The 11,716-nt window shown below is 42.5% G+C and overlaps 1 protein-coding gene and 1 non-coding gene across 2 annotated transcripts; one reads left to right on the forward strand and one right to left on the reverse strand.

Annotated features, from left to right (window-relative positions):
- Positions 1 to 428: 428 nt before the first annotated feature.
- LOC146882196 (uncharacterized) lies at positions 429 to 3,881 on the reverse strand. The gene is made up of 2 exons (XM_085667317.1): positions 3,474 to 3,881; positions 429 to 908 (listed from the first exon to the last, which is right to left on the reverse strand). The coding sequence occupies exons 1-2, from the start codon at positions 3,879 to 3,881 to the stop codon at positions 429 to 431; spliced, it is 888 nt and encodes a 295-aa protein (XP_085523443.1).
- A 6,779-nt stretch (positions 3,882 to 10,660) lies between these two features.
- LOC146882197 (small nucleolar RNA R71) lies at positions 10,661 to 10,769 on the forward strand. Its single transcript, XR_014985679.1, has one exon. It is a non-coding gene; the product is annotated as a small nucleolar RNA R71 (small nucleolar RNA).
- Positions 10,770 to 11,716: the final 947 nt, after the last annotated feature.

An 11,716-nucleotide genomic window follows, 5' to 3' on the forward strand; every position in this document is an offset into this window, starting at 1 on the left:
TCAAGCTTTTCAACTTCAAACCAAGCATTCACACTCAAGCAAAACATTATTCACTTAACACATGCACACTTAACTTAATACACAAATTCACTACACAAGCTATGCTACTATTATTCTCACAACCACCCAATTTTAGACTACCATATTCTATGATGCACAAAGGTTGAACACAAGCACATGCTATCACATCCTAAAACTAACTATGCATGAAGACTATGCTTCCACAAATTCACAAATGCATGCGACAAAATTAGCACAAAGTTCAAACATCAATTCAAACACAACAATCTATGCTAACACACTTCACACATGCATAAAAACACAAAGCTATCTTAAAAACGAAAATTAAAAGCTAGAATGAGTTTAGAGCACTGGGTTGCCTCCCAGGAAGCGCTTGTTTAACGTCTCGAGCCTGACGGGTAAGGACTCTAGGCTTCACTAAGGTGCATGACAGTGGTCATCCTCAAAACTTCACCACCAAAATAAGGCTTGAGCCTTTGGCCATTCACTACCCAACTCCTTTGTGAGGAAGGGTCTTCAATTTCAATTGCCCCATAAGCTTTCACCTCTTTGATGGTAAATGGGCCTGACCACTTGGATTTCAACTTCCCTGGGAATAATTTGAATCTTGAGTTGAACAGAAGCACTTGTTGACCGGGTTTGAAATCCCTTTTTACCAACTTCCTATCATGGTAGGCCTTCACTTTCTCTTTATAGCTCTTGGAGGACTCATAGGCATTGAGTCGCATCTCTCCCAACTCATGGAGTTGTAGCTTCCTCTTCTCCCCTGACAAGGATTGATCAAAATTCAAGAACTTCATGGCCCAATAGGCTTTGTGCTCCAACTCCACCGGTAGATGACAAGCCTTCCCATATACCAATTGGAATGGAGTCAACCTAATTGGAGTCTTGAATGCAGTCCTATAGGCCCACAGAGCATCGTCTAACTTAATAGACCAATCCTTTCTTGAGGAAGAAGTTGTCTTCTCAAGGATCCTCTTGATTTCTCTATTTGACACCTCTGCTTGTCCATTTGACTGAGGATGGTAGGGAGAGGCAACTCTGTGTCTGACATTGTAGTGCTCCAAGACTTTCTTCAACTGAGTGTTGCAAAAGTGAGAACCTCCATCACTTATCAAGACTCTTGGGACACCAAATCTGGAGAATATGTTCTTCTTGAGAAACTTGATGACTATCTTAGCATCATTTGTGGGTGTGGCAATAGCTTCCACCCATTTGCTGACATAGTCCACAGCCAACAAGATATACTCCTTAGAAAATGAGGAAGGCAAGGGGCCAATGAAGTCAATACCCCAGCAATCGAACACTTCAACCTCGAGTATGTTCTGCAAAGGCATTTCATTCCTTCTGGAGATACTCCCTATTCTTTGGCACTTGTCACAGTGTTTCACGTGTGCATGAGAATCCTTGAAAATGCTCGGCCAATAGAACCCAGATTGTAGAACCTTTGCAGCTGTTCTTTCTCCACTGTAGTGTCCTCCATAGGGTGAATTGTGGCAGTGCCACAAGATATCTCTTGCCTCCTCTTCAGACACACATCTCCTCAACAGATTGTCTGCCCCAATCTTGAAAAGATGAGGATCATCCCACACATAGTATTTTGCTTCCCTGAACAACTTCTGTTGCTGATGCCAACTCATATCCTCAGGAACAACTTGAGCAGCCTTAAAGTTTGCCATTTCTGCAAACCAAGGTCTATTAGATACTAGGAGCAGCTTTTCATCAGGGAATTCTTCTAACACTTCCTGCTCCAGTGTGGTCACCTCTTCATTCACTAGTCTTGACAGATGGTCTGCCACTTGATTTTCACAACCCTTCTTGTCTTTAATCTCAAGATCAAATTCCTGCAACAACAAAATCCACCTAATGAGTCTAGGTTTAGAATCAGGTTTAGTAAGCAAGTATTTGATTGCAGCATGATCAGTGTAAACCACTACTTTAGAACCAATGAGATAAGAACGAAATTTTTCCAAGGCATACACTATTGCTAGTAACTCCTTTTCAGTAGTTGCATAATTCACTTGATGTTCATTAAGGACTTTACTAGCATAGTGTATGGAATGAAAAATTTTATTCTTTCTTTGCCCCAAAACCGCCCCCACCGCATAATCACTTGCATCACACATAAGTTCAAAATCAAGTTCCCAATTAGGTGCAATGATTATGGGTGCGGAGACTAGGCTGGTTTTCAAAAGATTGAAAGCATTTAAACATTCAACATCAAAATTAAAGGAGATATCCTTATTGAGCAAGTTGCTCAATGGCTTGGCTATCTTGGAGAAATCCTTGATGAAGCGTCGGTAGAAACCCGCATGTCCAAGAAAGCTCCGGATTCCCTTCACATTTGTTGGTGGTGGGAGTTTCTCAATGACATCCACCTTTGCTTTGTCCACTTCAATGCCCTTGGAAGATATTTTGTGGCCCAAGACAATCCCTTCAATCACCATGAAATGGCATTTCTCCCAATTGAGAATGGGATTGGTTTCAACACATCTCTTGAGCACAACTTCCAGATTTGCCAAGCAAAGATCGAATGAACTTCCAAACACCGAGAAGTCATCCATGAAGACCTCTATGCAGTTCTCCACAAGGTCGGAGAAAATAGCCAACATGCATCGTTGAAACGTGGCTGGTGCATTACAAAGCCCAAATGGCATCTTTCTGTAGGCATAGATACCAAAAGGGCAAGTGAAGGCGGTCTTCTCTTGGTCTTTAGGGTCCACCACAATCTGGTTATAACCAGAATAGCCATCCAAAAAGCAATAGAAAGCTTGACCCGCCAATCTCTCTAACATTTGATCCATGAAAGGAAGAGGGAAGTGATCCTTCCTTGTGGCCTTGTTCAGCTTCCTGTAGTCTATGCATATCCTCCAGCCGGTCACGGTTCGTGTGGGTATCAACTCATTCTTGTCATTACGAACCACTGTCATGCCGCCCTTCTTGGGAACCACTTGCACTGGACTCACCCATGCACTATCAGAGATTGGGTAGATAATCCCAGCATTTAGGAGTTTCAATACCTCCTTTCTCACCTCCTCTTTCATCACAGGATTCAACCTTCTCTGAGGTTGTGCCACTGGCTTGAAATCCTCCTCCATGAAGATTCTATGCATACAGTAGGAGGGACTGATTCCCTTCAGATCAGATATGGACCAACCAATGGCTCCTGAGTTGACTTTTAACACCTCAATCAACTTTTCTTCTTCTGAGGGTGATAAGGAGCTACTGATAATCACAGGTTTGTTGCTACCCCCTTCAAGAAACACATACTTCAAATGTTGGGGCAACATCTTCAACTCCACTTTTGGCTCTGTGACTTCATTCTCACCCTTCAAGTCTTCCATCTTTGCCTCATGAGGAGGGATTTCCTTCAAAGCGTCAAGATTGGCTAAACACTCATCAATCTCTTTCTCCTCCTCATCATTGAGAGTCTCAAAGGCATCAAGTAGAGCTTTCTCTAGAGGAGATGAGGCATGTAAATCTTTCTTGGAGCTCATGAGCACTTCATCAAGCATATCAACTCTGAAGCATCCTCCAATATCTTTTGGGTGAGACATGGCTTCAAAGACATTGAAGTTCACTTCTTCATCTTGAACTCTCACTATGAGTTTGCCATCATCAACATCAATTAGCACTCTTGCAGTCTTCATAAATGGCCTCCCCAATATGAGAGGAACTTCAACATCCTCCTCCATCTCCATTATTACAAAGTCCACTGGGAATAGGAACTTGTCAACTTTAACTAGCACATCCTCCACTACTCCGTGAGGGTACTTGATTGACCTATCCGCCAGTTGCAATGTCATTCGAGTGGGCTTGATTTCCAACTCCCCAATCTTCTTAAGCATAGAAAGAGGCATCAAGTTGATGCTAGCACCCAAATCAAGTAAGGCCTTCTCCACAGCTAGGCTCCCAATTGTGACTGGAAGTGTAAAGCTGCCAGGATCTTTAAACTTTGGAGGCAACATCTTCTGAATGATAGCACTAAATCCAGCCTCTAGTTCTATGGTTTCCTCTTCAATAAATCTTCTCTTCTTTGTGAGGATTTCCTTCATAAACTTTGCATAGGTTGGCATTTGCTCCAAGGCTTCTGAGAAGGGAATATTGATTTGAAGCCTCTTGAAAATGTCCAAAAACCTTGCAAATTGTCTTTCTTTGTCTTTCTTTGAAGGCTTGAGAGGATATGGGAGAATTTTCACTGGTGGTGGTTTTAATGCCACTTCCTTCTTTTTCTCATTTTCTCTATTTTCAATTTTATTCTCTTCCTCTTCTACAACAATTTCCTCATCTATCTCTTCCTCATCTTTTTCTTCTCCTTTATCGTTGGGCTTGGCTTTAACTTCATCACTTCCTTTAGCATTCAACCCCACTTCTTTACCACTTCTTGTGACCACCGCTTTGCATTGCTCTTTGGGATTGGCTTCGGTGTTGGCGGAAAATGAACTACTTTGTTGATTCGCCACTTGCTTGGCCAATTGCCCCACTTGCACCTCCAAGTTTTTAATTGAGGCATCGGTGTTCTTCTGATTCTGAATTGACATTTGCATGAATTGCTGCATCATGTCTTCAAGCTTGGATGTTCTATCAGACAAAGAAGGATGTTGGTAAGTTTGTTGATGTGGGGGCCTATTGGAAGGTCCAGCTTGGCCCATGTTTTGATGAGGTCTCCATCCTTGGTTATAATTCCCTGGTCGGCCTTGATTGCCCATATAACTAACTACAGAGGCATTTTGAAGCTCTTGAGGAAGTTGTGACAATTTCTTCATCAGGGTCTCCAGCTGCTGAGTCATAATCTTGTTTTGAGCCAATAGAGCATCTTGAGATTGAAGCTCTAGAATACCCTTCTTTTGAGAATGGGCTCTCTCAGTATAGGCTTCATTATCATTAGCTGCCATATTCTCTATTAACTCATAAGCTTCCTCTGGCGTCTTCCACTTGATACTCCCACCGGTAGAGGCATCCAACATAAGCTTTGACTGGGATTTAAGTCCTGCCAAGAAAAGAGTGAGCTGTGTAGGTTGATCAAACCCATGAATGGGAGTCTTCCTCAACAGTCCCTTGAATCTATCCCATGCTTGGCCCAATGACTCATCCATATCTTGTTGAAATGCCGAGATTTCCTGCTTTCCCTTGTTAACCTTGGACTGGGGAAAATATTTGCTCAAGAACTTTGCAACCACATCATCCCAGTTAGTGAGGCTATTTTCAGGAAAGGAATTCAACCAAGCTTTTGCAGGTCCTGCTAGTGAGAACGGGAAGAGACTCAGGCGTATGGCTTCATCAGGAACTTGATGGATCTTCACAGTATTGCATATCTCCAAGAATGTGGCCAGATGAGTGTAAGGATTCTCATGAGACAGGCCGTTAAACTGATTACTCTGCACCAAATGAATAAGAGCTGGCTTCATCTCCATGTTGGTGGCATTGACGGTTGGCCTAGCAATACTGTTGAAGTTGATATGGCCTGTGAACGCTGCATAATCTTCCAAAGTGTGTCTTTCACGACCCCTACCATCACCATGAGGATTTTCAGCCATTTCTTCTTCTGGCAAAGAATCAAGATTCTGAGAAGTAGACGGAAGAGTGTCTGAATCAGAAGAGTGATGGGCAACTTGTTGTGCTTGAGCTCGTCTTCTCCTTGTGGAACTATTGTTTCTGCGGGCAGTTTTCTCTATCTCGGGATCAACAAGGAGTGGTTCTGAAGATGCAGTTCTCCTTGTATGGATCCTACCCTGCATAAACTATAGAGCAACAACAAAAACAAGCTCGAACTACAAGTTAGCCCAAAAATAATGTGCGTATATAAGTAAACAAAAACAGTAAATATGCACAAAAGAATTTAAGTTTAAATAAGTCAAAAATCACACAATATTCTAGTATTAGACACGGGTCCCCGGCAACGGCGCCAAAAACTTGTTATGACTTTGGCAAGTGTACCAAGTCGCGCAAGTAGTAACCGGTAAGACCGGGATATCGTTTCCCAAGAGACTCGTGTATACTAATTAATTGCGTAATTAGTGACTAATTTAAACTAATGAATAAATCCATATTTTGAGTTTCAACGTATGAAGTTAAACTTTGCATAAATAATTAAAATTGAACTTTGGAAGTTAAAGGCACTTAGTGAATGGAAAAGATTAGAAATGATATGACTTGATATTGCCGGGGTTAGAATTCACCAACTATGCTCTCATGCAACTACAATTTAACATCCTCTTCATTAATATGCTAATGCCAACCCACAATATTACTCAAACCCTAATTCCTTAATGAATTGAGCCTAAATTTCCTTATTAAAAGTCAATTCCTTGAACTCTTAATAAGCAAATTTGCTTTATGCACGAAGGTTTTAATGCAACCAATGGGTCAAGCCCCATTCCTAGGTACAAGCTCCATTGAGTTTTCTTATTTCAAATCTAGGTTTCAAAAGATATTTCCACACCCAATGAACCAAAAATCATGCAAGAGATGGCTAAATCAATGCAAGCTTTAAGTGAAGAAATAAGAAGACTAGCAATTAATGAAAGAGTCATATATAAAATTAAAACATTTGCATTTACACAAGAGTTTCGTGGCTACATCTAACCCTAACAAAAAATGGGTTTAGCTCTCCATTGCCATGGAGAGCTCAAGCTTAAAAATGGAAGAGATGGAAGAGAAAGAGATACAAAGAGGAAGATGGAGCTGTTCCCACAAGCCCTAGCACTCCTCCAAGCTCTCCAAATGTGTTCTTCGTGCCTCCAAAATGCCAAAGATTCGTTTCCCTCTGCGAAAACAGAAGAAAAAGGGTCACTTGACACATCAGCGAAAACAGGCACCTGGCGGAAGGGTCTCACCGCCAGGCGCAAGCCACGAAACAGGGGGCAAGTCTTCCCGCTACCGCCCGGCGGTGACCAAGTGCCGCCAGGCGGTGACTAACAGTAGCGCCTGTCTGGCGCTTCGCTGGCGCGTAGCTGGCGGTCTGTTCCGCCTGGCGCTGGCTTTGCGTCGCCAGGCGCTTCCTGTTGACATTTTTCTTCTCTCTTTGCTATTCCGGGTCACTCATTAGTCTGGATTTTTGGAACAAAGCTTCCCATCTACAAAAAGGACACAAAAATGGGGATTAGTGGTATATTTAGATCAATGTAACCCACAATGTATTTATTTACAAAAGTAAGGTAAAATTGAGGATTAAGTAGGTTAAATGCTTTGGAAGAGATGATTTTGCTAATGAAATATAGCTTGGATAATGGTAAAAATTAACATTATCAACACCCCCTAATGCATAGTTGGATGCATCACACATAAGCTCAAATGGGGCTGTCCAGTCGGGCACCTGAATGATTGGAGTTGTGGTCAGGGCCTTCTTGAGGCAATCAAAAGCCTCTTTGCATCCTTCATCAAAGATGAAGTCAACATCCTTTTGCAATAGGTTGGACAGTGGGAGGGCCTTCTTACTGAAGTCTTGAATGAAGCGCCTGTAAAACCCTGCATGGCCAAGAAAAGAACGAACCTCTCGCACAGAAGAGGGGTAAGGCAATTGTGAAATAATTGAGATCTTGGCAGGGTCAACTTCAATGCCCTTTTTTGAAATTATGTGCCCCAATACTATGCCTTGTTCTACCATGAAATGACATTTCTCAAAATTGAGAACAAGGTTAGATTGGATGCACCTGTTTAAAACTCTGTCCAAACTATCCAAACATGCATCAAATGAGGACCCATATACAGTAAAGTTGTCCATAAACACCTCTATGCATTTTTCAAGAAAAACGCTAAAAATGCTAAGCATGCACCGCTGGAATGTGCCAGGGGCATTGCATAGGCCAAACGGCATCCTCCTATAGGCAAAAGTGCCAAAGGGGCAGGTGAATGTGGTTTTCTCTTGGTCCTCAGGTGCAATGTGAATTTGAAAATAACCAGAAAACCCATCAAGAAAGCAATAATGGGACTTACCTGCCAAGCGCTCAAGCATCTGATCAATAAAAGGCAGGGGGAAGTGGTCTTTTCTGGTTTCTTGATTTAGCCTTCTGTAGTCAATGCAAACCCTCCAACTGTTTTGCACTCTTGTTGGAATTAGCTCCTCTTTTTCGTTCTTGACTACAGTGAGGCCAGTCTTCTTTGGAACAACATGGATGGGGCTAACCCACTAACTGTCAGAAATGGGGTAGATGATCCCAGCTTGTAGAAGCTTGGTCACCTCTTTCTTTACAACATCCGAGATGACAGGGTTGAGTCGCCTCTGTGGCTGTCTCACTGGCTTTGCTCCATCTTCCAACAATATCCTGTGCATGCATGTTGATGGGCTAATACCAGGGATGTCAGCTAATGTCCATCCAATTGCCTTCTTATGCTTCTTAAGAACTTGCAACAACCTTTGCTCTTGTTCAGCAGTGAGGGAGGTGGAAATGATGACAGGCAGTTTGTCCTCCTCCTCTAAGTAGACATACTTGAGGTTGTCTAGCAGTGGTTTCAACTCTAGAGTACTGGATGCTGGCTGAATATCAGGAACCAGAGGGGAGGGAGAAATGGTGACAGGCAGTTTGTCCTCCTCCTCTAAGTAGACATACTTGAGGTTGTCTGGCAGTGGTTTCAACTCTAGAGTACTGGATGCTGGCTGAATATCAGGAACCAGAGGGGAGGGAGAAATGGTTTCCACAACCTGTACCTGAGCATAACAATCAGATGCATATGTACTTTCTGCAACATGGTTAGTGCAACCTGATTGTATAACATCAAAGTGAATAGGTACAACATCCAGAGAGTCAAACTCATTAGATTCCATATTATCCACATCATATTCAGCATCATCAGAATCAGAAGCAGAATCAGAGTCAGAATCAAGAACATCAATGCATGCAAATTCAGATAACTCAGACACGGATGAATGTTTTAATGCATGCAAAGAGTGGAAATCAGAAATCAATCCATCAACAGCATCATCAATAATATCCACGTGAAAAACAGAATGATCCTCAGAAGGATGTTTCATGGCATCTAGAATGTTGAATCGCACAACAATATCATCAAACTCCATGGACAAAGTACCTGCATGGACATCAATTTTGGTTCGTGCAGTTTTCAAAAATGGTCTGCCTAAAATGATTGGTGCAGAACCATGTGAAAATCCCTCTTCCATGTCAAGAATGTAAAAATCAGTTGGGAAAATCAATTCACCGACACGAACCAAAACATCATCAACCAAACCTGCGGGGTGGGCAACACTTCTATTTGCTAACTAAATCACCACACCCGTAGGTTGCAGGGGTCCAAGAGAAAGAGATTTAAAAATAGATAGAGGCATAACATTTATTGAAGCACCAAGATCAAGCATTGCATTTTCAAATTTATTGTTACCTATGATGCAAGGTACACAAAATGTACCTGGGTCCTTGCACTTCTCAGGAATCTGAGGAACAGATTTACCTATCAATGCTGACACGTTTCTGCCCATGCTGATCTTTTTGTTTCCCTTTAGCCTCCTCTTGTGCGTGCAAAGCTCCTTTAAGAACTTTGCATATCTGGGAATCTGTTTAATGGCATCCAACAGAGGTATGTTCACCTCCACCTTCCTGAAAGTTTCCAAGATCTCCCTGTCAACCTCTTCCATCTTTTTGCTTGGAATGGCTCTTGGAGGGAAAGGAAGAGGTATGGAAGGTGCAGCAATAGAGGTGGAAGGTGTAGAAGTCGCACCAGATGTGGAAGGACCAGCTGCATGAGCATCACGCTTTCTCTGAAGTGTGGCAGGGTCGGCTTCCTTTGGAGGTGTAGGCTCGGAAGTGGGAACTTCAATGTTCTTCCCAGATCTCAAAGTAATTGCACTCACATTCCTAGGATTTTCCACCGTCTGTGATGAAAGCTTGTCAGAATTCTGAGCCTGTGCCTGGTTTAGCTGAGTGTCCATCTGCCCCATTTGATTTGTCAAACTCTGGATTGAGGCCCTAGTCTCCTGCTGAAATTGCATATTTTGAAGGGTCATCATCCTGACTAACTCCTCCAATGAAGTAGAAGAAGAAGGTGCAGGTGCTGCAGCAGGAGCTGGTGTGGGTACAGGTGGAACAGGAGCAGCTTGTGGTGCAGGTGCAACTCTTTGTTGTGGAGGTGGTTGCACATTTTGAAATTGTTGGGGCTGCTGGTTACCCTGGTTTCCCCATCTCAAATTAGGGTGATTCCTCCATCCTGGATTATATCTGTTGGTTGACAAATCATGGTGGTTTTGTTGTTGCTGTTGGGGCCTATCATTGTTGAAAATATTTTCTACATAGGCCTGAGGGGTATCCACTGGTGTAGAAGAAGAAGCTTGTTGTTGCAATGCTGGGCAAGAGTCTGTAAAATGATCAACAGATGTACAAAGTCCACAAACTCTTGCAGCTGGAGCTCTCTGATTGGAAGCAAGTTGGTTGACCAGTGTGGTAAGAGCATCAATCTTACTCTCCAACTTCTTCGTGTACTCGACTGCTCCTACATCATGAACACCTCTAACAACTATGGCATCACTCCTTGTGCCAAATTGTTGAGAATTTGAAGCCATGTTCTCTATCAGTTGTCTGGCTGCAGCTGGGGTTATGTTACCAAGGGCACCACCACTTGCGGCATCAATCATATTTCGATCCATGTGGTGCAAGCCTTCATAAAAATACTGCAGGAGGAGATGTTCAAAAATCTGATGGTGTGGACAGCTTGAACAAAGATTCTTGAACCTCTCCCAGTACTCATAAAGGGTCTCCCCAGATTGCTGCTTGATGCCAGAAATCTCCTTCCGTATGGCTGTTGTCCTTGAAGCAGGAAAGAACTTGGCAAGGAACAATCTCTTCAGGTCATCCCAGCTTGTGATGGACCTGGGTGCTAGGTAGTACAACCAGTCTTTCGCATTACCCTCCAAAGAATGAGGGAAAGCCTTCAAGTATACATGGTCCTCTTGTACATCTGCAGGCTTCATGGTGGAACAGACGACATGAAACTACTTCAAGTGTTTGCACGGGTCCTCACCTGCAAGACCATGAAACTTTGGCAACAAGTGTATTAAACCAGTTTTCAGCACATACGGAACCTCCTCCTCAGGGTATTGTATGCATAAACTATCATAAGTGAACTCTGGTGCAGTGAGCTCACTCATGGTTCTCTCATGAGGTGGAGGAGGTTGAGCCATGTTATCAGTATGAAAATGCTCAAAATATACAGTATGCTCAGAATGCAAAGAATGAGGAGTGTCAGGAATGTGATGAGAATCAGAAGAATCAGGAAATGTCACTGAATATTCAGCATGCAAAGATGGATTCCTAGGATGCCTACTTCCTCTGTGGAATGTCCTATCAATCTCAGGGTCAAATGGTTGTAATTCACTTGGGTTTCCCCTAGTCATGCACCAAAAAGCACTAATTGTAGTGATATTGGCATAACAAAGGGTATAACTACAAGTATACTCAAACGACCTTCAAATGACTTGAAAATTGGTAGGATATTCCTTTGAGTGGTCAAACAGAAGCACAAAAAAAAATCAGATAAAAACTCAAAGCACAAGTATTTTTTTCAATTTTTCAAAAGTAAAAAAAAATGAAGAAAAATCACAAAAAACATTGCTGAAATGTAGAAAATGGCATTTTCTGGAGATTCTGAGTTTGCAAACCGGCGAAGCGGGTTACAACAAGGTGGGAAATCAAATTCTACCCCAAATCCATATAAAATAATAGTGATTCTGATAACCAGAGCAAAAGTT

The sequence above is a fragment of the Vigna unguiculata genome, chromosome 10, assembly GCF_037176805.1.
Source record: "Vigna unguiculata cultivar grain cowpea cultivar isolate G323 ecotype 2 chromosome 10, ASM3717680v1, whole genome shotgun sequence".
Lineage (NCBI taxonomy): Eukaryota > Viridiplantae > Streptophyta > Magnoliopsida > Fabales > Fabaceae > Vigna > Vigna unguiculata.

Bases quoted from the DNA above. Each gene is read 5' to 3' on its own strand.
- LOC146882196 (XM_085667317.1), bottom strand. From the start codon at position 3,881: ATGCCTCTTTCTATGCTTAAGAAGATTGGGGAGTTGGAAATCAAGCCC. The intron at 909-3,473 runs GCTCTACTTGAT...ACTGCATTCAAG, and splicing joins CCTCATCTCCTCTAGAGAAA to ACTCCAATTAGGTTGACTCC.